The sequence below is a fragment of the Bactrocera latifrons genome, unplaced genomic scaffold (genome assembly GCF_001853355.1).
Source record: "Bactrocera latifrons isolate USDA-ARS-PBARC rearing strain unplaced genomic scaffold, ASM185335v1 scaffold_7, whole genome shotgun sequence".
Taxonomy (NCBI): domain Eukaryota; kingdom Metazoa; phylum Arthropoda; class Insecta; order Diptera; family Tephritidae; genus Bactrocera; species Bactrocera latifrons.
This window is the reverse complement of record NW_017537378.1, coordinates 534,215-558,350: the sequence shown is the minus strand read 5'-3', so window position 1 is coordinate 558,350 and position 24,136 is coordinate 534,215. Positions and strand designations below refer to the sequence as shown.

The 24,136-nt window shown below is 37.8% G+C and overlaps 1 protein-coding gene across 2 annotated transcripts in view; it reads right to left on the bottom strand.

Annotated features, from left to right (window-relative positions):
- Positions 1 to 6,513: 6,513 nt before the first annotated feature.
- Positions 6,514 to 24,136, bottom strand: part of LOC108975803 (protein lozenge) — a 43,156-nt gene continuing 25,533 nt past the window's right edge. For both annotated transcript variants that reach the window (XM_018944532.1, XM_018944533.1), the window contains exons 5-6: positions 21,032 to 21,247; positions 6,514 to 7,533 (exon numbers count right to left, since the gene is read on the bottom strand). In XM_018944532.1, the coding sequence (XP_018800077.1) occupies positions 6,632 to 7,533; positions 21,032 to 21,247 (1,118 nt within the window). In that variant the 3' untranslated portion in view covers positions 6,514 to 6,631. The remainder of the gene's footprint in view (positions 7,534 to 21,031; positions 21,248 to 24,136) is intronic.

Genomic DNA, 24,136 nt, shown 5'->3' with positions numbered 1-24,136 from the left:
CAAATGTGTTTGTTTGTATGTACATATATGTATATGTGTGCTGGTGTATGTGCTTAACACTAATACGAGCATATGCTCAGCCAGGCGTGATTGGTTGCTACATACAATATTTGATTGCAAAATGCAAAATTTTGAATGAAACCTTAAAAACGCACCTTCAAACAGCGTCAACGATATATACACGCATACATACACACATGTGTATATGCCATTTGTTTAGCACAAGTAGCGTTTGCATGTAAAATCTCCAACTATATGGTAGTTGTAGTTACCATTAACCGCTAGCACCAACAGCTCCTTCGCCACCATCGCCTCTATTAGCATTGCCACCAACGGCAGACCGCAAAATGTACAGCAACAGCAACAGCAACTACAATGGCAACAACAACACTTACATACTACATATGAACGGCAATGCAAGAGCAGACGATCGAGATGATCGTGCAAGCTTTGCGGTTATTTGTCGGTATAGATTGAATTGGACACCGCAAGCTCACACACTACAGGCGTTTCCAATAAAAACAACAACAAAAACTGCTGCTGCAAAACTCATTGAATACAAAGCTGTTCACTTGTATGTACTTATATGTATAATGCATATGTATGTATGGTATATACGAGTAAGTATGTGTATGCGAGCGTTACACTAATTTTCGGGATATTTAAATGTAAGGCTCCTGGATGTTGCAGAAAAAGATGTCTTCTCATGTCGCCAAAAGCTTGATATAAAAAGGAAAAACATTAACTTCGGCTGCACAGAAACTACAATATCCTGCACAGGTGCTACGCTTCTTATAAAAATAAAGGGTATAAAGGGATCTTCATCTTACTTTTGATCGTTCAGTTTGCAGAATCCGATCAAAACAATTTCTTTACAGATTATACTGTTTGTTACCTTAGACAATAATCAATGCCAAATTTCTTGAAGATATTATCTCGTCAAATGAAAAATTTGTCCATAGAAGCGGTTGTATGTCTATTATATAGTTGTGCGATATCGCAGCTGGAAAAGAACGTGTGTAAAATTTCGTCAAGACTGTGATCAAATTGAAAGATGAATTTTTGATTCATACTTCGCGTGTTTTTCGAAATGGTAAATTTTTTTCTGAAAGTACTACCAACTTAGCGTTAGTGACATCTATGCTATGTGAGGCTCTAAAAGTGAATTCTTCGATGCGATAATGCACCACCTCATACTGCATTGGTTATTCGTGATCATTTCGCGACATTTTCAACTAATATTGTGCCGCATTCGCCCGATTTACTTTCGTGTAACTTTTGGCTATTCAGCAAATTCACATGACCCGCGCGAGGACACCGTTTTGACTCAATTGGGGATATAAAAGCTGAATTAAAGGATTCTTCTTCCCTGTGCTATGATGACTGGAAAAAAATCGTTGACATAAGTGTATTGCAGCGGGAGGGGATTACTTTAAAGGATATGAAATGGACAAAGTTCAGCTTTTAATTTGATCACACTAGTATAACCTGTTGAAAAGCTTAGAAATCCTAAGGCCGAATTAAAATAACCCTCGTATGGCAACAAAGAACCAGCAAATTCCATGTTCCATGGACCTTTTGCTTTCATTCTGGACCAAAAGGTTTCGAAATCCCACAAGTGCTGGGTGTTGACCAGGGCCGTAGATCCAGCGATCGAATGCCTGATGACACGAACATCTGCTCGTTACCATTCTATTGGGTTTCGGTTAGTCTTCCTCTTTAACGAGTTCATCGACTTTACATTTTCCACCGATTCCGTTGTGACTAGCCACCCAGACTTGTTCTTAACTTCTTTTGAGTTCGCTAATAATGATTTATAGGAGATCTGCCTTCCTAAAAAAGGCGGCATTTCATTGAATTACCTCTGCTGCTATCTTAATAGCTACCCCTTCTGCTTGAGAGACCCTACAATGGTCTGGCAGTCTGAAAAAAGAATTGATTCATGAATTTGTCAAAGCATTAGAGGTGAAAGGATATTGTTCTAATATCGTTTTTGGAAAATTTCTCTCAAATTCGACAATTCATGAAAACCAAAAATTTTATGGATTATGAGGTCTCCACGGTATGATACTCTGGAGGAGGTATCCATATTGAGGCCATAGAGTCTGTTAAAATTCGCATTCCTAAAGGATGACTGCTCCTCATGAACCTAGTAACTGAATGCCAGCTCTTGTCGCAAAGGACCAAAACTGGTTCACTCGTGGCTCATTGGCCAGATTAATCTAACCTTTAGTTTATATACCAACGCCGTACTTGTAGGCAGAGTTTGGCGTAATGAACGTTTCTACACAAATTGCAATGATTTCACTGAAAGATTCGATTTTTGGTAGTTTCTAAATTCAGTTTCAAAATTATGTAAAACGTTACTTGTCTTTTTTATTTACGAGTTTTGTTTATTTTGACTATTCTAAATGAAATGTATGCAACTTTGACCCCGAATTCATTAAACCAACTTAAGCCAAGAGTTTTTCAAATATTTGCAGTTAAAAATTTTTATTTTTAAGACTTCTTCTTACAGATATCAAATTGGTATGAGCTTGCCTACTTTTCACTACATCTTGATATCTAGATTTACGCATAAGATTCTTGCAAAGTTTAAGATACACCTCTCAAATGCTGCTGCAACCGAATATTGCACTGAAGCATGAAGCCAAACAAGTTGGCAGGGTATCGATGCCAGCAGCAAGCAAACGCATACGCGTACTTTCCAAAGGGCTCGTCTTCAATTGCATATTATTTTTCGAAGCGTCTTCGATTGCCTTATTCCTTAGTGGCGATGTGAACAGCAATCGATGCGCAAATGTATCGGCTGACTGGCGCATTGATTGACGGATCCACGTTACTTGCATACACTGTTTGTATGTATGTATGTAAGTACAAGGGCCACGCATGCGCCTCATTATGAGTATTTGCGAGTATTTATAGCCGTGTGTAATGCCAAGATATTTCCCCTACTGAAAGGCAACGCTGCAGCGGCGTGTGCATCAGCGCTCAAGTGTAAAATTGAAAAGACATGAAAAGTCTCAACTTAACAGAAGCACATCAGCAAAAAAAAAAATGATCATACAAAAGTAGAATGCAAAAAAATGCAAAGAAATTATGCAAAATATAGGACAATATCAAATTCTCGCTCGTAATTAGCTGCCACGTACCGACTCAGTTGTCAATGCGAAGCCCCAAGCTGCAGGCAGCGCGCAGCAAACGCGCATGTGCAACAGCAAGACTCGAACGACGACGAGCGTGGAGCGTTGAGTGCGGAGCGCACGCGTGCAAAAACTGTGGGCTTCCACGGCCGAAGGTGATCAATTCCCCGCCTGAGCGAGCGTACGGCCGGTAGAAGCTGCTGATCCGAAGTATGTGAGTATGTGTGCGAGTATACGATCACCTTGCGGTGTACATGTGAGCTCGAAGTTATGTGTGTGTACAGAGTCAACTTTCTAACAATTATACCCATGGCTGGAGCTAGTCTTTTTTCAGCGTTAAATACTAGTCGAACATTTTAAGCTGGAGTGCCTCGGTGTGCCTCGTGAGGGAAGAAAAGAATTTGCGCAGGTTGAGTTTCATAGCTGGAATTTGTAGAGAGTTATTTCAGAGTTCAGTCAAACTTTTTCACATTCTTCGTTACAGCTTCTCTGTTAGCGTTTTATGTATGGATGTATGCATGTAGTACTGTATGCGTCTGGGGCCTGCTCATGTGCATGTGCTTATGTCAAAAGAGTTAAGCCTAAAGTGTTTGAGCCGACATGCATTGCAACTGGGAGGTCCGACTTATCTGCGCATTGACAAGCTACTGTTATGGCGTCGTGGCGAGGTTATCTTTACAGTGCTTGATGTTGCGTGCTTGTATGCTGAAAGTGAACGTACCGAGGATAAGTGTATGACATGTTAGCGATCTTTAATCTAACGTTGATTTGAAGGGTTTACTTTTTTAAAAAAATTTGTTTCAAAATCTAAAAAATATTAGAGCTTAACATATATATTTTTATAAAGTCTGAATTTCACAGTAAATTTTTTGCCTTCAATATGTGGTAGGAAAGTCCCCGGTCTACCATAATTCCATTGAAAGTGCATACACTGATTATAGCCATACCATTTTTGCTGTACGATTGGTTCTTTGCTTCGAAATAGGCCTCATTTTCGGAGATCACCTCTTCATTTGACGAAAATTTACATCCCATAGAGCATTATTTGAGACCTGAGAACAGGAAATAGTCGGTGAGAGCCAAATCTAAAGAATACGGTGGATGTGGAAGCAATTCGAAGCTCAATTCATGGATTTTTGCTATCATTTTCACCCATTTGTGACACGGTTCGGCCATTTTTAAGCGATTTCGTCCTTCAAACCATAATCTTGCCAGCCGAATGTTGCGAGTTTTCATGTTTGGCCCGTCGTGTGCAGTCCACAACGATGACTGTGGATTAGAGCTCGAAGCGAACAGTGTCACATATCAAATAAGCAGCACGGGTTTATTACGTTTGAACATCTCCAAAAACTGCACCGAATCAAGAACTCATCATTGTATTTGGTCAAAAGTGAGCTCGAGCGGCACCCACTTTGCACAGAGCCTTCTCATACCCAGATATTTGTGAATTATATGATGTAGACGTCCAGTTGATATCTTTAGATTGCCCGCCATCTCGAACAACTTTATTTTACGGTCATCCGACATTGTGGACTTTTTTGATGTTTTCGTTGGTAACAACCTCTTGTGTTCACCGTCTTGGGTGCTCATTTCACTACATCTAAACTTAACAAACATACCAAGCCTTAATGTTTGATATTCCTTGCGCGGTGGCCGGAAACTCCTCATCAAGCCAAATTTTTGCTTCAACTTTTACTTCCAACTTCAAAAAGCAATATTTTATCAACAAGCAAAAAAAGTCGATGAAATTATGGAAAAGCTTGACCATGATATCGCTAAGGAACTTAACATTCATCATCAAAGGGTTTCGAACCATTTAAAAAAGGCTGGCTGAATTGCCTGTGAAAAATTTAATGAACCGAATTAACATCTGCGATTCTTTGCTGAAACGAAATGAATTCGAACAATTTCTGAAGCGAATGGTAATAGGAGATGGAAAGTGGTTCAAATACGATAATAATGTGCGAAAAAGATCATGGTCCAAGCGTGGTGAAGCTCAGCAAATGGTCGCAAAGCCAGTATTGACGCCTCGAAAGGTTATGCTGAATGTTTAATTGGTTTGGGAAGGAATCATCCACTATAAGCTGCTGGTCGAACGATTGATACTACATTTTCCTGTCAAAAACTGATGAGATTGAAGCCAACAATTAAAAAAAGGGTCAGAGCTGGTCAACAGAAAAGGCTTCGTTTTCCATTAGGACAATGATAGACCACACACATTTTTACTGACTCGGCAAAAACTGGGACAGCTTGGCTAGGAAGTTTTGGTGCATCGACCATATAGCTCTGACCTTGCACCATCGGACTACCATTTCTTTCGGTCAATGCAAAACTCCCTTAATGAAGTAAAGTTGGATTTAAGCGAAAATATTTCATGGTTTATCTTAGCCCTTGAATTAGATAGGTTACCTTATTACTCACCCTAATGTATATTGCTTTAAATTTGATGCATTACCACCCTGCATTCACTCTGCTCTGTTGTACAATAAATTTCAAACTAGATTTGTTTAAAAATTAATTTTATTTAATAATCATTACTTTGTATTTAATTTTTAATTAAACATTTTAATTTCATTTACTTACACGCTATATAATACACACACGGGTACACATGTAATATGGTATATATGTAACTATATTTAGTTAAGTAAATGTAATGCAAGTTGTACTAATATTTATGAGTAAACACTTATTATCGATTTTAAAGTAAATAACAAAATTATTGAAAATTTGTGTTATTCGTGCGTATGTATGTATGTGTGTATATGGTAAGAGTACTTATTTAAATACGATATTGTACATCAGCTCATTATGGACGATTGCATTACAATTAAAAATTGTTAAATATCAATACATATTAATTTACTTACATACATATGTACATACATGTGAGCATTGTGTATTTCAAATATTCTCTATTATACACTAACACGTATTTACATTAATATTTAAAAGTGAATAAACAAATAATCTATGCTTACTCTATATAGTCTAATAATAGAAAAATATTATATGTCCAAAAAAATAATTTTCTAGAAAATTTTCCCAAACAAATATTTATTTTTCAAAAAAATTTATTTTTCAAAAAGAGTTTTTCCAAACTTTTTTGTTGAAATAAAAATAAAAAATAATCATTAAATAACAAAGAAATATGTGTTTTAAGGAAATTATTTTTCAAAAAAAAAAAAATATTTTTCAAGGAAATTTTTTTTTTTAATTTTTTTCAAGAAAATTATTTTTCAACATTTTTGTCAAAAAATTATTTTTTAAATAATTTATTTAACAAAATATGATTCACGAAAATTTTTGTCATTAAAACTATTTTTCAAAAATACTATTTAAAAAAAAATCCAAAAAAATTACACTTACACTTATCTACAATTAAAAAAAAATATTGTATCCTTGGGTTTTTGTTTCCAAATTTCAGTTTTCAAGTCAGTTCAATGTGCAAGTATGTAAGACTTTGTGGTTGCACCACCACCGCCCGGTCAATACGGACGCCAGACGTTGCCCAAATCGCCCACATCCACGTTGCGACCGCCGCTGTGCTGCTCGCCCGTTCCTGCCGCGTCACCCTGCGGTACATCCAAATGTGTTTGTTGTTGTTGCTGCTGCACCTGCGACTGCGCGTCATGCTGTTGTTGTTGCTGTTGGAGGTTGTGTTCGCTGCTCGTGATCGCCGCTGCGCTGTTAACGTCCGCCGCTGTGACCACACCGCCGTCACCGCCGCCACTGCCACCACCCATTTGGGCATCATGTAATGCTTGCGCCGATCCTTGTGCACTCAAAGCTTCATGATCCGATGTACCAATGCCGATCTCTATGCTCGATCGGTACCCTGTGAGCGAGCTGATCAACGAGTTGTCGTGCACATGCACATGAATCTCATTCTGATTGACTGTGTGTGAGTAGAATTTCGGACAGAGCACCATGGTGGGTGCTGCTTGCCCTGGGTAACCGCCACCTTGAGCGGCACAACTGCTATAATTGTAATTGTTGTAGCCGTTGGCAAAATTATTGTATGAGGGGTAGGTGTTGTTCAAAGTTTCCAGCTCCGCTTTGCCAGCGTCGTAGTGGTTGGGGCTGCAGATGGGTGCTTGCGCATGCGGCATGTAGGTGCCAGTGGGTGCTGCCATGCCGCTATGTGGATAATCACATAAAGAGGTCATGTCCGTTAGCATACCGGGTACCGCAAGACTATGATCGGTGGTCAGTGTCGTCGGTACGCTAGGATCGTAGCCACAGTGTGGCAGATTGGAGGGCGCGCCAGCGCTCGGTGTGTGATGCGGATATTGGTAAGGGTTGTGGGTTCGATAGGGCGTATAGGCACTTGTATTGTACGACGGATAACCGGTTGTCCAATCTGCGGCGCCCATCAGTGCATTGGCTTCTAAGGAAAGTAAAAGAGAAGAAATAATTCTCATGAATTTTTTGAAAAAGCCAAATATGTACTATATTAATGAAGTAGCTTATATTTCTGGCTTGTCTTTTATAAGGGAATCCATTATCTTAGTATAACCATACATAAAATCCGAAATATTTAACTTATCTTCATTTCGAAACATGAGAGTATTTTAAATCAAACCTAGAAGTTTTTGACAACACAGAGAACGGGGTTTTCTTCTGTTCAAGTGTTTTCGGTTAATACCGAAACCAAATGTACCTCAAAAAAAAAACTGTATGTTATTCGTCTCAACGGATTTCTGAAGGGCTCACAGTGGGAGTCCACATGGGAGTCCCTCAATTCATACCTAGCAATTTTGGTATCACGAAAATACCGTCTTTTGAACTATTGAAGCTGAACGGTCTTGCTCGCCTCTCACAAGCTTTTACAGGTGATCCAAGTACAACCTTTTTCAATAGCCGTTGATTCGCCGCCGTTCGCATCAACTCGGACTGACGTATGGAACGACTTGGCACATTTTTCGTCAAGACCACACAAAACACAGCTTGTGTAAGAACTGAAACCGATCAACCTTCCAAACCGATATCGCTTCACTTTATCGGCCCTTGCAAAGTTCCAAGAAGATCCGAAGTCTTCTACCCAAATTTCGTTCAGTAATGAGTCCCATTTCTGGCTCAATGATGCCGGTGGGAACGTAACCGTCAATGGCGACCAATACCGCGTCATGATAACCGACTATAATTTAAAGCTCGTGATTTCGGCGACATTTGGTTTCAACAAGACGGTTCTTCCAACCCATCACATCAATCTCTGGATTTATTGAGAGAACACTTCGGTGAGTAGATAATTTCACGTTTTCGGCGGGCGATTGGTCACCAAGAACGTGTGATTTCACACCGTTAGACTTTTTCCTGTGGAGATATGTAAAGTCTAAAGTCTATGCGGACAATCTGACTTCGATTCAGGCCTTGGAGCAAATCGTTACGCTTGTCATTCGCCAGTTAAATGCCAGTCCGGTCAAAATGCTTGAAAGAGTCATCGAAAATTGAATTCAACGGATAGCCACCATTTAAGTGATATAATTTTCAAAAAAAAAAAAAAGTCCCAAGGATTGTTCTTTCGAATGGTAATAAACATTCCGCATTAATTTAGAATTTTCCATGTTTTTTCTTTAAGAAAGTAGGGAACCTCGAAATGGATCATTCTTTAGTATGTATTTATGTATTTTGTTTAAAACACCAAGGATTTTTCGAATAACCTTCATCTTTTGAAATTTAAAGAATTTTTAGTTAATTCCGTTGTCTTTAAATAAACTTCATGTACAATTGACATGTCAAAACATGTCACAAGCACAAAATATCACAAAGAGCGCTAATTGAAAAATAATTTCATGTTACAAGCCGCGAAACGAACAGTCACAGAAACATCTCGTATTCCCCCGCCACATACATACATATACAGTACATATCATATGCATACTTTCAGCAAGAGTACCGTTAGAGACTACACACATTATATGTCAATCATGGAAAATTGCAATATATGGAACCCCGCTGAGCGCCATCAATAAAACGTATGCAGAGACATCAAATCAACGCAGAACAAAATGTCGAGGCAACTCTCACGGAAGAAGGGTTGCCAGCGAAACGAATACGCGTCATACAGAGAGACAGCAACAACGCAAGCATAACAACAAATTTGTGTACAATTTATAACAAGAGTGAAGACATCCTGAAAGGAGTAAAAAACAGCGTAAGGAAAATTCTTCTTTAAGTATTTAGGCAAGTATTTGTACGTCAAAGGCAGCCAACGTTAAGTAAATAAATAAATAAATACTTTGATTAATTATTTAGAAAATTGAGCAGATTGAGCAGGTGTTTGCGCAAAGGTAGCGAGACCTATAATTGCTTATATAAGTGCGGTATGTGTGTGGTATTAAAGCAATAGCGGAAGCTGCCACTTACGAGTGACGCTCTTCGGGTATGTTGGTGATAATTTCTTCTGAAGTTAATAAATTAAATTCAACGAAATTAAGCGTAATTGCTGGAGTTTGGCATTGAGTTGGAAAATTTTAAATTTTCACAAGCGTCCTATTAGAGGTATGGAAGCCAGTTTATGTACATATGTACAATTTTATCTAGTATGTATTCATCCAATTTAACTTATGAAAATTGCAATACTGTTGCCATCGTAATGAAAGAACTCTACAGTACCAGCTAATATAGCAGAGCAAATGAGGGAAGTGGCCGAAGGTTCTCGTTTCGATAATAAGATATATATTTTATTTATAAGAATTTTATTTTATCTCTTTGGTCGACTGAAAACAGGTTCCGTTCCGATGATTGTTGACTAGTTTGCATGTCAAACTCATAAACCTTGTATCACCGCCAGTTATAATCGAGCACGTCCAAAGAGACTTGTTTACGTAATCTTTTTTCTGCTTTATACGGACGAGTCGAGCAAGAACGTCCTTTATACCCAAAATATCCACCAATATCCTTCGAACGGATTCCTGAGAGATGTTGAGTGTTTTCCCCTCGGCACACATTTCTGTCTTAAATTTAGCACTGATCCCTTATTTTTCGAGGGGCTTGCACAAAGGCTTGTATAAAAGTACTTAAAACGCATGAGTAGACAGATGAAGTAACTATTCTGTACATAAAAGTTGAAGTGGACCTATACTGGCTTCTTACGGTGCTTCAATTCTAAGAAATTTGCTTATATACAATCTGATCAAATTTGACCCGGACTGGTATAAATTTTATTTTTTTTTCCCCCTTGATTGATGCAACATTTTTATGTTTGTGTGAACTTTGATATCCATATCTCAATTAGTATGTGTTCGACAGTTGGTTTTCAACGAAACTGTATTGATAAAGAGCATCTCAACCGAGATTTATAACAAGTGTATGGAAAAATGGACAAAGCGATCGTAATAAAGATGTATATTCAATTGTGTGAAACTAGAGAGTTTTTAGTCAGATTGGGTCAAATTCAGTGCTGCCTAATTGAAAAGGGTCAATGTAGATGACTGTAAATCTGGTGACGGTATTTTACTTAAGCGAATAAATATATATTTCAAATGAAGCTTGATCTAAATTCATATATCATAAGTGGTGTAAAAATACACCAAGCTCGTTTACAACTAAACCACCTCACGTGACATGTACTTATAAATACATTAATATTCTTGTATGTATGTTTATATAGCAGTGAAATCGTACTGTCTCCATCTTCTCTGCACTTATCACATTTTAATGTTTCAATTAAGCGAAAATTACAATAGGCATAACACAACAACAACTATGTTATTTACAGTAATTGTAATTTAGCTAACTTGCAATATTACACTTAACCTTCCCTCACTCGCCCTCTCGCGCTCTCGTACCAAACGCCAAACTGCCGTCCTGCTGTGGATTCCACACAGAGTGCGTAGCCAGTAGCCAACCGCTGCCAACGGCACAACAACTAAATAAATTATAATGTTGCATTACAACGTTGCAACACCGGCAGGCAACAAAAGCAAATTGCTACGCTACTGTTGCCTTCAAACAAACACCGAACATATAATTTACGAGGCAGCGCCGGCCCACAACTCAAAGGCTTGCAATCGCGCAGGATTCTCTTCACATTTTTTGCTGCTTTTCACCTTACTGCTGGCAGTCTTTAGCGGGTGCGCGCAAGAACAAAGCCAATGCAATAAGAATTACGCGCCGCAAATCAAAAAAATACTACCCGCCGCTGCCCAGTGTACTCCACGCCATCGTGAATGCCGCTAAATTGTTGGCGAAGCCTGATTGTCTGCTGCTCGCCGTCGCTGTCCTTTCCATTCTTTCGACGCGCTTACCAACCGAAAGTGGCTAATAATGGTCTACCGACCGGTGCGTGCCGCCTGTATGTGTGTGTGATCCCTCTTCTGCATGGGTTAGTGCGTGAGTGTGGGGTCAGTTTTGTCATTAATTTACCCTTCAATTGACGTTTGATAATTGCAAAGGACTTGCTGTATATATATTTTTTTGTGTGTATATTTTTCTGCATACTGCTTTGTAATTTTCACTTTTTATTAGAAATATTGCATACTTCCATATGCTTGTCGAAATTTCGTTAGTGGAATCGTTTTTGAATGTTCTAAAAGGCTTACTGTGATACAGTTTTATCAAAACCACAAGCCTACGTGTGGCATAAGGCCTTCAAAAACGATCGAAGGATCGTTGAAAACATGCCTCATTCTGTACGACCATCGACTTCTTCAACTGATAAAAATTTTAAAAAAGAGAAAGATATGGTGCTTGAAAATCATCAGACAAATGTTAGAGAGATGGCAAAAGAGTTCGACATCTCTCCCGAGTCCGTTCGAATGATTTTGGTGGACATTGTAGGTATGAAATTAATTTTTGTTCAACCCGTCCTGATAAAGCTGAATTTTTTCCAAAAGAGTACCGTAAACAGGTCACTTCGGATATATTGGTTGTCAAAGAAGTCTTGCGGTATTTTCGCTAGTCGGCGCTGGGAGCGCGTAGTTCTAGTTTTATTCGTCGCATCGGGTCATGCTATACCTTTTTGGAAAGCTCATTTCACGCGCTAACACGTGCAAACATGGAGCAAAATAAAGAGAGAATACGGCATATTTTACAGTACTACTACGATAAAGGCAAAAATGCAATTCAAGGCGCCAATAAAATTTGTGCAGTTTATGGACCCTGTCTCTTATACACATCTAGATGTGTATAAGAGACAGAATTTGTGCAGTTTATGGACCCGATACAGTTTCCATTTCCACGCACAACGATGGTTTCAACGTTTTCGTTCTGGCGTAGAGGTGGTCGAAGATGCGCCACACTCCGGAAGGCCTGTCGTCGAAAATTGCGATAAAATCGCTGAATTGGTCGAAAGAGACCGGCATAGTAGCAGCCGTAGCATCGGTCAAGAGCTGATCATGAGTCATCAAAAAACATGTATGAACAATTGAAAATTCAATAAAAATACCGCAAGACTTTTTTGACAATCTAATATTTGATGGTGCGAATTCCAATCCCACAATCGTGGAGAGCATTATAACCGCCGATGAGGCACGGGTTTATGAGTTTGGCATGCAAAGAAGTCAACAATCACTGGTGCGTAAAACGTTTTCAGTTGATCGAAGAGATATAACAAAATTCGCAGAAGGAGCTACGGGCTATCCCAAAAAGTGCTTACGAAGAGTGTTTCGAGGACCGGAAAAATCGTTGGCATAAGTGTATTATATCATATGGGGATAACTTTGAAGGCGATTAAATAAATATTGATGAATTTTGAACCTAACCTGAATAGTGAAAGGCAAGAGGACACACTTTTAATCAAGCACCCTAAACGGAACAGAAGCCGGCCACGACCCCGTCGTTGTTCTTGAGTATGGTAGGTACTTGCAAAGTAAAGGGCGTCTTGACCATATATTAAATAAAAAATTAGGGAATCTGATATCGAATTTATAATTAGCATTCCCTAAAATCCTCGAGTAAGAAGTTTCGAGCCAAACCGATAAGTTTTCAAAATCTATCTAAAAAGTTGAGGTCGCCACTCAAAGTAAATTTTGCGGTTAGAAATATATAAAGTTTGGTCAAAGCGGACTCCGGATCCGAGCTCAGCGAACCCCAGAACTTATAATACACCACATTTAATGAAAGTAAGTCTTTAAAGATTTTTTTTTCGACCTGTGTATTTGATTTTTCAGTTAAAACTCAATAAATATCGTCTGGATAGCCAGTTATAGAAGGAAATGAAGAGTTGAACCACACAGCAGGGGGCTCAATGAAGAGGCAGCAGGGAATGCAGTTTCTTTAAGCCGCGCTTCACTTAACATCTCTTCAAGAGTGGCTTGACTCTAAAGGAACACCTCCCGTTGCCACGACAGTCGGGTCTTGGTAACCGGAACGAATCCGAATCTTTTAGCTGGATAAAGATTGTCAACTCGGGAGAATTCTGCCCCTACAACAAAAACAGGTACAGGGGTTGATGGCGGTCAGTCAAAAAACTTTTTGTTTCTGGTAAGAGGGAACTATTATATTGTAGGGATCATCACATGGCACCTACTTCCAAGATCCCACCTTAAGAAATGTGAGAAAAGAGAATTAGCCAATTGTAGCTATGACTATAAGTGGATGTTCTTGACTTCATACTCTAGTCGAAGCGAATGCCTTACGACAGACATTATGTTATGTTAAGCTTTTGTGCATATTTCTGATTAAAAAAAAATCTTCTCACATCTCTTCCGTTTTCCCTTGGACTACCACTTGTCGTTGAAAATATAGCAGAGACCCAATACTTATGGCGAAATTACTCCTTATAGGCTTATCAGGGATTTTAGACTCCTACATATGTATGTATGTAAGTACATATGATCTTGAGAAATTGTGATATTCGAGCTGATCATTTAAAAATAATTTTTTGTGCGTTCGTGAGAAAATTTTAAGATCTTACTAACTGTTATTAAGATATTAAAATCCTCAAACCGATAAAGACGAACGCTGAGTAAACGGATAAGACCACTTCTACATACATACATAAAATGTTCAACAAAAGAATTTGCATACTCAAACCACTTATTCTCCTTTTTGATAGCTGCGCAAAGAATGTGCATAATACAGTTATTCTCCTTATACAATTGTTTGGATTAAAAATTAAACCGGAAATCGATCATTTGTAATTTGTACCGCAAATTATCTGCCACTACAATACACACCACGGATAGGCGTAGTAATCAAGTCTTTGCCCATCAAACCATCGCTGAGAAGAGCACCGAAGATGAATGAATGAAGTGTGAAATCCAAGTGATCACTGCAAAAACCAAGTAAAGTTCTCACACTCCACAAATGATCAGCGATCGGTTCACCTAAGCGTATGTACTGTTAGCTATGTGTATGTAAATAAGACACACCATCGGTGAGAGAGCATCTTGACGGAAATGGCTTGGATTTTAGGCACTCGCCGACTGTGAATTGCAAGCTCACGCACAAAAATGCTTTTCATTTCTCTCAATCGCACTTTCTCTCTTTCTTCTTCGCTCATGGTCGTTGGCACTTCCCACCGCTGCACATCACTTTAGCTGCCATTGTCTGCACACAATGTTGCATTTTGCACCTTTGCACCCAACCCGGAGGCGGAGGAATGCCAATTCACCTGGCCAATATTAAATCGCAACTAAGAAGCATATGAGCACTTTGACTTGACATTCTGGGCCAACAATGGTAGATTTGGCCAACGGCATTGGAAAATGGCTGCGAATGGAACGGAAGTTGCCACAACGTTTGCGGTTCCACCGTACAGGCATACGTACTTACACTCATGTGCAGCACAATAGCAGTGGCCTGGTGACAGTGGTGGCGGTGGCGGTAACGGCGGTCAGATCTGCGGTTACCAACAATGGCTTACCGCAAAAATTTGTCGATTCATCGAGTCATACGTTCGGCCTTTATTGTCGGCTGTGCTCCCCGACCGTAGTTCATTTGGCTGGCTCATTGCGTTTTGTGGGCCAAGAGATTTCATTTCGCAGCGTTCCCTTTGATCGTCTCTTCCTGTGCTGAAATTGCATTCGGCTATTATGCTGACTACTTGCCGACACGCACACACACACACACATGCCTTTACCGTTTAATGGAGTAGGCAAATTATATGCAAGATTGTGGGATATTTGCTTTCGCAATTGAATTGAAAGGCTGCCAAAAAATACAAATTTAAAACGCTTCCGTTTGATTAAGAAGTTTGTGGTGAGATGAGAAAGAGAAGCGCGAGCGTTGGCAGTTGGTCAATTTGGGCAGCTGAAGTGTGGATTATGGCGAGAGGCGGAGAGGAAATGAAGAAAAGAAAAAAGTTAACAGTAATGATTTGTTGTTACTTACATGTATGTATGTATGTTACTTACATATAGTATTTATACATATATTATTGTATAAACTGTACATATGTAAAGTCTTTTCCAGGGCTAGAGCTGAGTTAAAGTTCAAATGACTGCAAGAATAGCCTTGAAGTACTAACATAACTACTAAGGATTTTTATAGTTAGGTTAGGATAAGTTAGGTTATAGCGTTGATATTGCATCAAAATTAGAAAGTTGTGGACAAACTGTTTAGATTATCTTGCCTCGCCTTCCCCCATACAGTTGAACTCCCTAGCAATCTCAGCGGTTATATTACCGCTATGACCACTTACTCTAACAATCTGGATATCAAAGTAGCTTTATGCTACTGATAAAGAGCTTAAACTCTCAGCGAGCTCAAGACCATCATAGGGATCCCAAACCTCTTTAAAGAAATCCGCACTTCGAGGCAGTTTCTTTGCCGGAAATTCATAGTAAACCCATTTTCGACCTATATCTTGTACACTTTTGGTACAATTTGCAGGAATTTTTGCCCGAATTGGAGTTTTTAAATACAAGTATTGAAAATTTGGAGAAGTAAAAGTATTTGTTACATTCAAAGCATAGGGTAACTGTGAGAGTGACACGTCGCTACGACAGAGTAAAAATAAAGATACTGTTTTTTTGTCACTCCTACGTCGCAATGTGTCGCTCTCACAGTTTGCCCAATGCTTCAACTGTGACATGTCCGTTGCTTTCTCAAAATATGTTCGGTTAAAGGAAACTATGGAATTTATTGTCTGTACACGAGGCTTGTTACAAATGTTTCTTGAAAATGGAAAAAAATCATTCAAAAAACGAACTCACGCTCGTGCTACCTTAAGCACGAAAGCCGTTACTGATTCAAACATTTGTAACTATAGTGTATATATTTGTTACTATAGCAGATAATTTAAATCAGGGACGGGCACATTTTTAGCCCACAAAGTTAGCTAGATGGGAACGAGGGCTTGATGGGGGGAATATCAGTTTACGGAGGGAAGGGCAAAAGAAGTTGCGAAAAAAATCAATTATATTCCTCCGTAACTTTATGTTCATCGCAGAATGGTTGCTTCAACATAGATAAATTGATCAGAGTCTCTTTTCCTGTTCTCTCACTTGTCAGCAGGCAGCGGACCCTGGTCTTTTTTCTGAACTGGCAACAAAACACAATCAGAGTCCCGTCAACCAGCAGTTAGTGAAAAGGGCGGGATGCCAGAAGAGCAGCACTAAAACGAACTGCCAAAATTAGTGCGTTGTTGAAGTTTTGTAAAATTAGAAGTCAGTAGTTTGTAAAATTATTTATATTGTATATATGGATGATATGGGCTTACTGGGGAACCGAGCACCCAAAAATAATATCGGTAACGCGCTATTTGTATAACTCAGTGGTAAGTGGTAATGTGGAAATGGCAAATACCCCAAATATCACTACTTTTAAGAAAGATATAAGCCAACAGATATGAGACAAATTCAAAGACTGAAGAGTATTCGAGTAATATTAATATTTTTCATTGTTATTCAAATTATTACATTGTGAGTGTACAACTCTTTATCTTTTATAATAAATTTTGTGAAATTTTTTTTCTGAATCTTTTAAAAAACAGCGAGGATCGTTTTGCCGTTGTGATTGCAGCGTTCTGGCAGCTTGAAGCTAGTATTTTAGGAGAACTTCCGATGGAAGACTCACTCACCCATCTTTCGCCTGCGCTTTGAAAAATTCCCTATGCTTACCATATATGAGTTATATAATATATATTATCGTTCAGTTTGCAGTATAAAAATCAAGAATTAATTAATAAAACACATAAAATTTTGTACTAATAATTTCTTTGAAGTATGCCACCTTATAACCAAAAATTGTCCAAATCGAATCAAAACTGTTCAAGCCAGTGAGTACCGATCCTGACAATAGTAAGTCTGTATATCAAAAATGCCAATGATTTTCGTCGGGCAGGGTATGTATGTATGTATATGTGTATATAGGTAAACTTCCATAACTCGAACGTTGAATTGGCAATAGAAGTCAAATTTTTTATAAATTTCGTTTCATAACTCGAAGTTCCTCAAACTCGAAGTCCCTCAAACTCGAAGTCCCTCAAACTCGAAGTTTGTTTGATGATTAAGCGGATTCAAATTAGCTAAGTTTAACTGTGTATATAATTGCTTGAATTCCGATCCTCTTTTTCTAAATGTATTTCCCTAGCTTGGATTCCTGATAGTTGCAAGAGTATAAAATGTTCGGTTGCACCCGAACTTAGTGCTCCCTTATATGTTTTTTTTTTTTCATTTCAAAATTGAAAACATTACTTCCATCCTATATTACAAATTTAATCACAATTATTTTTACGTAAGTAATGTAAAATGTGGTTTCTTTGTGATAAGAACTGTGTTAACTCAATATAAATATATTTTTTTTATCGCAGTTTTCTTTATCCAACATCTGCGCAACCGCATTTGGATTGATTTGTGGCTTTACGCACTTCAAAACAAATTTCATACACATGTACTTATATTTCGATCTAGCAAGATTACGCATTTCGTTCGCTCACTAAACAAAAGTCCTCACACTTCATGCAATTACTATAAAATGTTCAATATACAAGCATATAAGTATATATGTATATATATGTATGTGATATAACGGCACAATCTTCCTACAACCTTTTAAACTTATTTCTCGGAATTGTAGGCAAGTTTTTGGCTCACACGTACATATGCATGTAGGTGATGGCAAATATGTGTAACTGTGTGTATCTGGTTTGTCGAAGGTTTAATCTCTTCCTCCCAATTACCGATACTCCATTCATATTTGTTTTACATTTTCAATAAATTAACAGCTTAAGCGCCACTTTGTTGCTTTTGGCCTACCGCCGTGTACTGGTTCAATGCTTTTGGTGTGGTAGGTATACATATATACATACATAGTTATGAATTTACGCTCTACTATCGTGGTAGGCATTTCCGGACTATGAAGCGAATTTTTTTTTTGTAAATTCTCACCGATGTGTCATATGTGCCATAAGCATTTTGTGAAAAAAATCATGCCTTGATATTAAAGTAATGCTTGTTTCTGTCCGATAGGTCATATGGAAACATATACAGAAGCAGATAAACGCGGTTTTGATGACACTGTTGTTGTTGGGTTATCTCAAACTTAGAAAATATCCAAAAACATTTAATTGATTCTTGCGTAGGTGTGTCAAATCTATACACATACATACATACATACTATAAGTGAGCCATGAATTTACCATTTGTTGTATTAATTACAAAATGTATGGCTTGGAAGTAAACAACTTTGGCTATATGCAGATTGAAACTTAGAAAACCGAAGAATTGTGACTAAGAACGTTCAATTTCTTAACTTCACCGCCAAAACAAGTAAATTATGTGTCATACTAAATGTACGTCTCAAAGCCACTTGTGAATTTCAGATCTATTTTTTACAAAAACATATTTGAGAATATTCTCCGAAAATTTTATGTTAATCCAGCAAATAACTTCGAAGATATCTACATTTACTGTTATGAGCAAAAAATAGTAAAACTTTGTTCATAATTCCAATATTCCAACGATGCTAGTAAGATCTCTGACTGTTAATCGTCGATTCCCAAGCACCAATTCCTTTATTTTATTGATGTGTTGAATCTCAGTTGAACCAGGTGTCATTCACAGTCATATCGAGCCAGAAAAACAATGTTTCAATTAAAATTAAAAAGTCTTACTATTTTTTGCCCACAGTATAACAGTGAACCAAAAAAAAAATTGTGCAGGTGTATGGTTTGTCATTGAAGTGACTTTTGTAATAAGCTTTTATAAGCTTTGGATTTTCATTCAAAAGTGCGAAACATATTGTTTTATTAATTTTCATAGAATAATTGAAATTTATTTTTAAAAATATAGATTTCTCCAAAAAACAAATGATTGCAAAGTAACTCCATTTTCGAAGACCAAACAAAGGGCGTTGTACACTTTGAATAAATTGACATCTTAACACTTTTTAAATAAAATTCATTCTTTGCATGTCCATATTTGTCCCCTATCATGGTTTGAAGGATTTCATTCATAGAATGCAATAAATTTTGTGTAGGTTCATAAGGCATATTTGCATATATGTATTTCTTAAAGATTCTCATTTTACTATTTCCTTTTCGCTTTCATAACTTTGTCTCCATATAGGCCATATAAGTGTTCTATAGGATTGAGAACTGGACTCAGGTGAATTTGTGGCAGCACTTTTTTCACGTTGTATAACAACAATTCCTTAATAACTAAAGCAGAATGTTTGGTCTCGTTATTCTGAATAGAGCAGAAGCCGCCATTTAAATTACCTTCAGCTGCTGACGAAGTCAAATAATTTATTTACATGGCCTGTAGTCCACTACTTACATAACTCCTTCGATGAAAAGGAAGAAGTCGCTCGACCTTGTAATAGCGATATCGCCTCGATCTATGGACTTTTGAAAAATGCCAAGAAGATCCGATGTTTTCGAACTAAATTTTCTTCAGGCCCATTTCTGGTTAATGAGTAAACAATCAAAATTTCCGCATTTGGGACAAACCTTTGGCCTGTCGATTGGCCACCAAGATCGTGTAATATCATACCTTTAGACTTTATCCTGTGGGAATATATAAAGTCTAAAGTTTATGCGGATAATCTCGCTTCGATTCAGGCATTGAAGCAAAACATCACGCATGTCATTCGCCAGTTATCAGGCGAAACACTAGAACGAGTCATCGAAAATTGGACACAAGGGATAGACTATCTGAGACGTAGACGCGCACAACTTTAGAAAGAGATAATCTTCAAAAAATAAAGGCCAAAGTATGTTCTTTTGAATGATAGTAAGCATTCAACTTAAATTTGAAGTTTCTGTGTTTTTTTTTTTTTTCTGAAAAAAAGTAGGGAAACTCGAAATAGATCATCTTCTATAATATATAGATATGCCTCACACAGAGTCGTTCTCCATTAAATATCATAAAAAAGTCTGATCTTGCTAAAAGTTTTAAATTTATAACCACACAACCATACAAATTTTATTGGGTACTAAGTATTCTGGGGCTTCGCAGAACATTCGAAAAAATCAGTGATTCAAAGATGATTCAAAAGATTTACTGCAATGAACTCAATATACATATAGCAACATACATAAGCAATTTGAAGAAAACATAATAATTCGATCATTTCTTAATGGCCTAAAATAAGCGATGAATAATAACGGTAAAATACAACAAAGAAGGTGTAATACAATATTGAAGCAACTTACAAGGAATAATGATGAAATTAAACCACATATTTCGAAGGAACGACAGACACATTTTCTAGAAAATCTCAATTATAACGGTTAATGTGAAGCACATAAAACTCACATTTGAATTTCGAAAGGGTAATAACAACTCTATTCGAATCGAGATTGCTGCTGTCGAGCAAACAACTTCAATAAGAAAGCAAGCAAACAATGAAGCAAGTGAACTAAAAAGCGCTTGTACGCTTCAAAGTTAAGAGGAACCTATGACGAATGATAAATGACAAGTACACACAAAAATGCCTAAATGCAGGAGCTTGCGTAACAGTTCTCGTTTAAATAAGCTTGTCTTAATTTAAATTACCTGATATCTCTGCCGCATTTGGTTTATATATTTCGTTATTTATTGTCCGACTGCTATTGGGCGATGAGTGATTGGCTATTTGCTGCAGGGCATTGGTACTGGAAGACACAGCCGGCGGTTGGCGCATGGGACGACGCGGTTCGAAGTCACGCAAAGGCGTCGGGTAGGGCGAATCGTAGATGCCTACTGGGCGAAATTGAAGACCACTGGTGGGACCTAAAAGAAAAAAGTAAAGTGTATGTTTATGAATTAAAGTTTTTTTTTTTTTGTAAAATGGATAATGTATGTGTGTTTGTGTGGAAATGATGAGTGGGAATGTAGGAATGTAGGCAAATTATTGGTCACCAATTTTTGTTATTCATAAAATTTAGACACAAATTAAGTGTATGTTTTAGGTCTCGAAACGAAGATGCATAAAATTCGGTCGGTTCCTATCTAAATGTATCATAGTGGATTGTGTTTCCAGTACAGACTCAGAAAAGCTTCATAAATCGACTGATATGCACAATGGCTTTATTAACCAAAAGTTTAACCATTCTATAGAAGGTATGTATATGGAGCCTACGGGCTCTTTTTTTTACCAATTTTTGACATTACCATGTATTACCGAAAGGAACAGATTCTCTCTGACTTGCAGGTTTGAAGTCTTTGTTTCCTTTTCATTAAGAGTGCTTTCTATGTGGCTGGTTGTAAACTCAGCGCACAATCTCGCTAGGCGAATAGTAAAAAGCTATATTACATAACGAGCCGCTTGTTTCAAGACCGCCATCCGCTCGCAGCCGCACCTACATATGTTGAACAAACGCTACAATTAGACTTCAGCGAACCCTTAAACCGAATATGTCGGAGTGGCACCGCTGAAGCCTCCTCCCTTTTAGCCCTGACATTAGGCGGATTGGCTACCGCATCTTATACAAGGGTTAATCTTTACTCTTTTCAAACGTGCGCGGCGCGGACGCTAGATTAAGAATTGGGGATAGTCCTACAACTAAAACCGCTTAGCGGGAAGCATAACTATATCCCGTTAGCCGCTCCTTCAAATCCAATTTTTGATTTAATCTATCTTGGAACCGTTATTAACACCGACTATCACGTCAGACTCGAAGTCCAACTCAGGATCATACTTGCCAACAGGTGCTACTTTAGACTGCGTAGGCAATAGAAATAGAAAATAAAAGTAAGCTCTACAAGTCCCTCTTCATACCCGTCCTGCTATATGGTACGAAAGTATTAACAATAGCATCATCTGATGAGTCGGCCTTAGGACTCGTTCGAGAGAAAAGTTTTGTGGAAGATGTATGGTCCTTTGCGCATTGGCAACACCGAGTACTGCAGTCGATGGAACGATGAGCTGTACGAGATATCCGGCGACATTGACATAGTTCAGCCAATCAAGAGACAGCGACTACGCTGTCTATAGAAAACCTGGCTGTGCTTGGTATTTCAAATTGGCGTCAAATTGCGAAAAAGAAGACGAATGGCACGCTGTTCTTAACGCGGCTACAACCTCGTAAGCGGTGTCCACGCCAGTAAAGAAGAAGACTTCCTGGGTTTTTAATGTACCCCACATACCATCACCAATACATGGTATAGCGAGTAAAGTCAAATGAATTAGGCAAATTTTTCACCCAAGTTGATATATTTTAGGTACAAAGGCACATTAGGTGCAATTCTCCCTCATCTATTTATCTTATCTTAAGTTAGGTATGTGTTATTTGAAAAATATGTCCTCTGAATTTGACTAAGGTAACTCACACATCAGGGGAATATATGCGGTATAAAGTCAACCGGTAGCTCGAAGATATTTTTATTAGGTACATGGGAGCTAAGGGTGGTTTTTGACTTTCTCAAACTTGACATAAGGACATTCTGTTATCATCAGCCAATTTCATTAAGCGATCTGACAAAATAAACGCTTTTTTCGGAAAACAGTCAGTCATAGGCACTAGGGTCCACATATTCGGTATCTGATGACTTGAGGAGTAAACTATGATTCTCACACTTTTTAAAACTTTAAAACATGCGCGAGAACTAAAAATTGTGACGGAGAAAATCGGTAAAAATTGGCGCTTGACTAGTTCATATAGCTATCCTACTAATATAATAATACAATAAAATATTATACTTTTGTCGTCAACTGCAATACACAATATGGCAATTAACATACTTTCAAGGTAATCACACCAATAAGAAACGATAAAATGGCGCATTTAAAAACACGATAGCCAAACACGAGCAGGCAACGTACATATGTAAATACTGTGTACATAGTCGGTGAAGACTTACAAATGCTCTACTAAATTGCACAAACATTTTCGAGCAGAAACTTAATTTAAACGCCGAACAATAAAAAATGAATTCAGTGCAAAACCGCAAGTTTTATTATTTACTTTTTGTGTTTTTTTTTTGTTTAAGAAAACTTCACTCCTGTTGACTGCTCTTCGATTTCTGCAAAGAATGCCAAAGCCTATGTAAAGTGAAATTTTTTTGCTGACACACTGACCCAACATTACGCCGAGTAAGGCTCATATTTCCACAGGTGCATTTATATATAAAATATAGTTTTTGCAAACATATATGTATATGAATGAGTATATATTCTATACTGCAGTGCATATCCGTTACTTGAAATATATATATTAGTGTTTAGTAGTCATAAGTTAAGTAAGGGTTGGCAATGGATATATATATGTATGTATGTATAGTATATAGTGTGCATGCCTTATATACTTTTACGCTTGAAAATTTGATAAAAATCATGCATATGGTCACGCTGTGTGTGCGTGAGCCTTAAGCCCCTTCATTTAACCGATCTAATATTGAAATATTTTGACGTATACGTCACTACTACGCACACACACACATACAAAATACAATGTAATAGCACATTTATATACTTATACTCATAGCTCATTTAAGGGATTATAAAAAGTGTGCATGGAAATTGCATTGGAAATGGCAAAGCGAAAACGATCCTTTGTTGGGTAAGTTTTTTTTTACACTTTTGTTGTCGTTGTTGCTGCTTTGCAATTCCTGCTTGCGTAAATGCTAATTATGCCCTTGTTTTATGCGGTTTTCCGCATTTTTACTTTTCCAGTGCCAGTG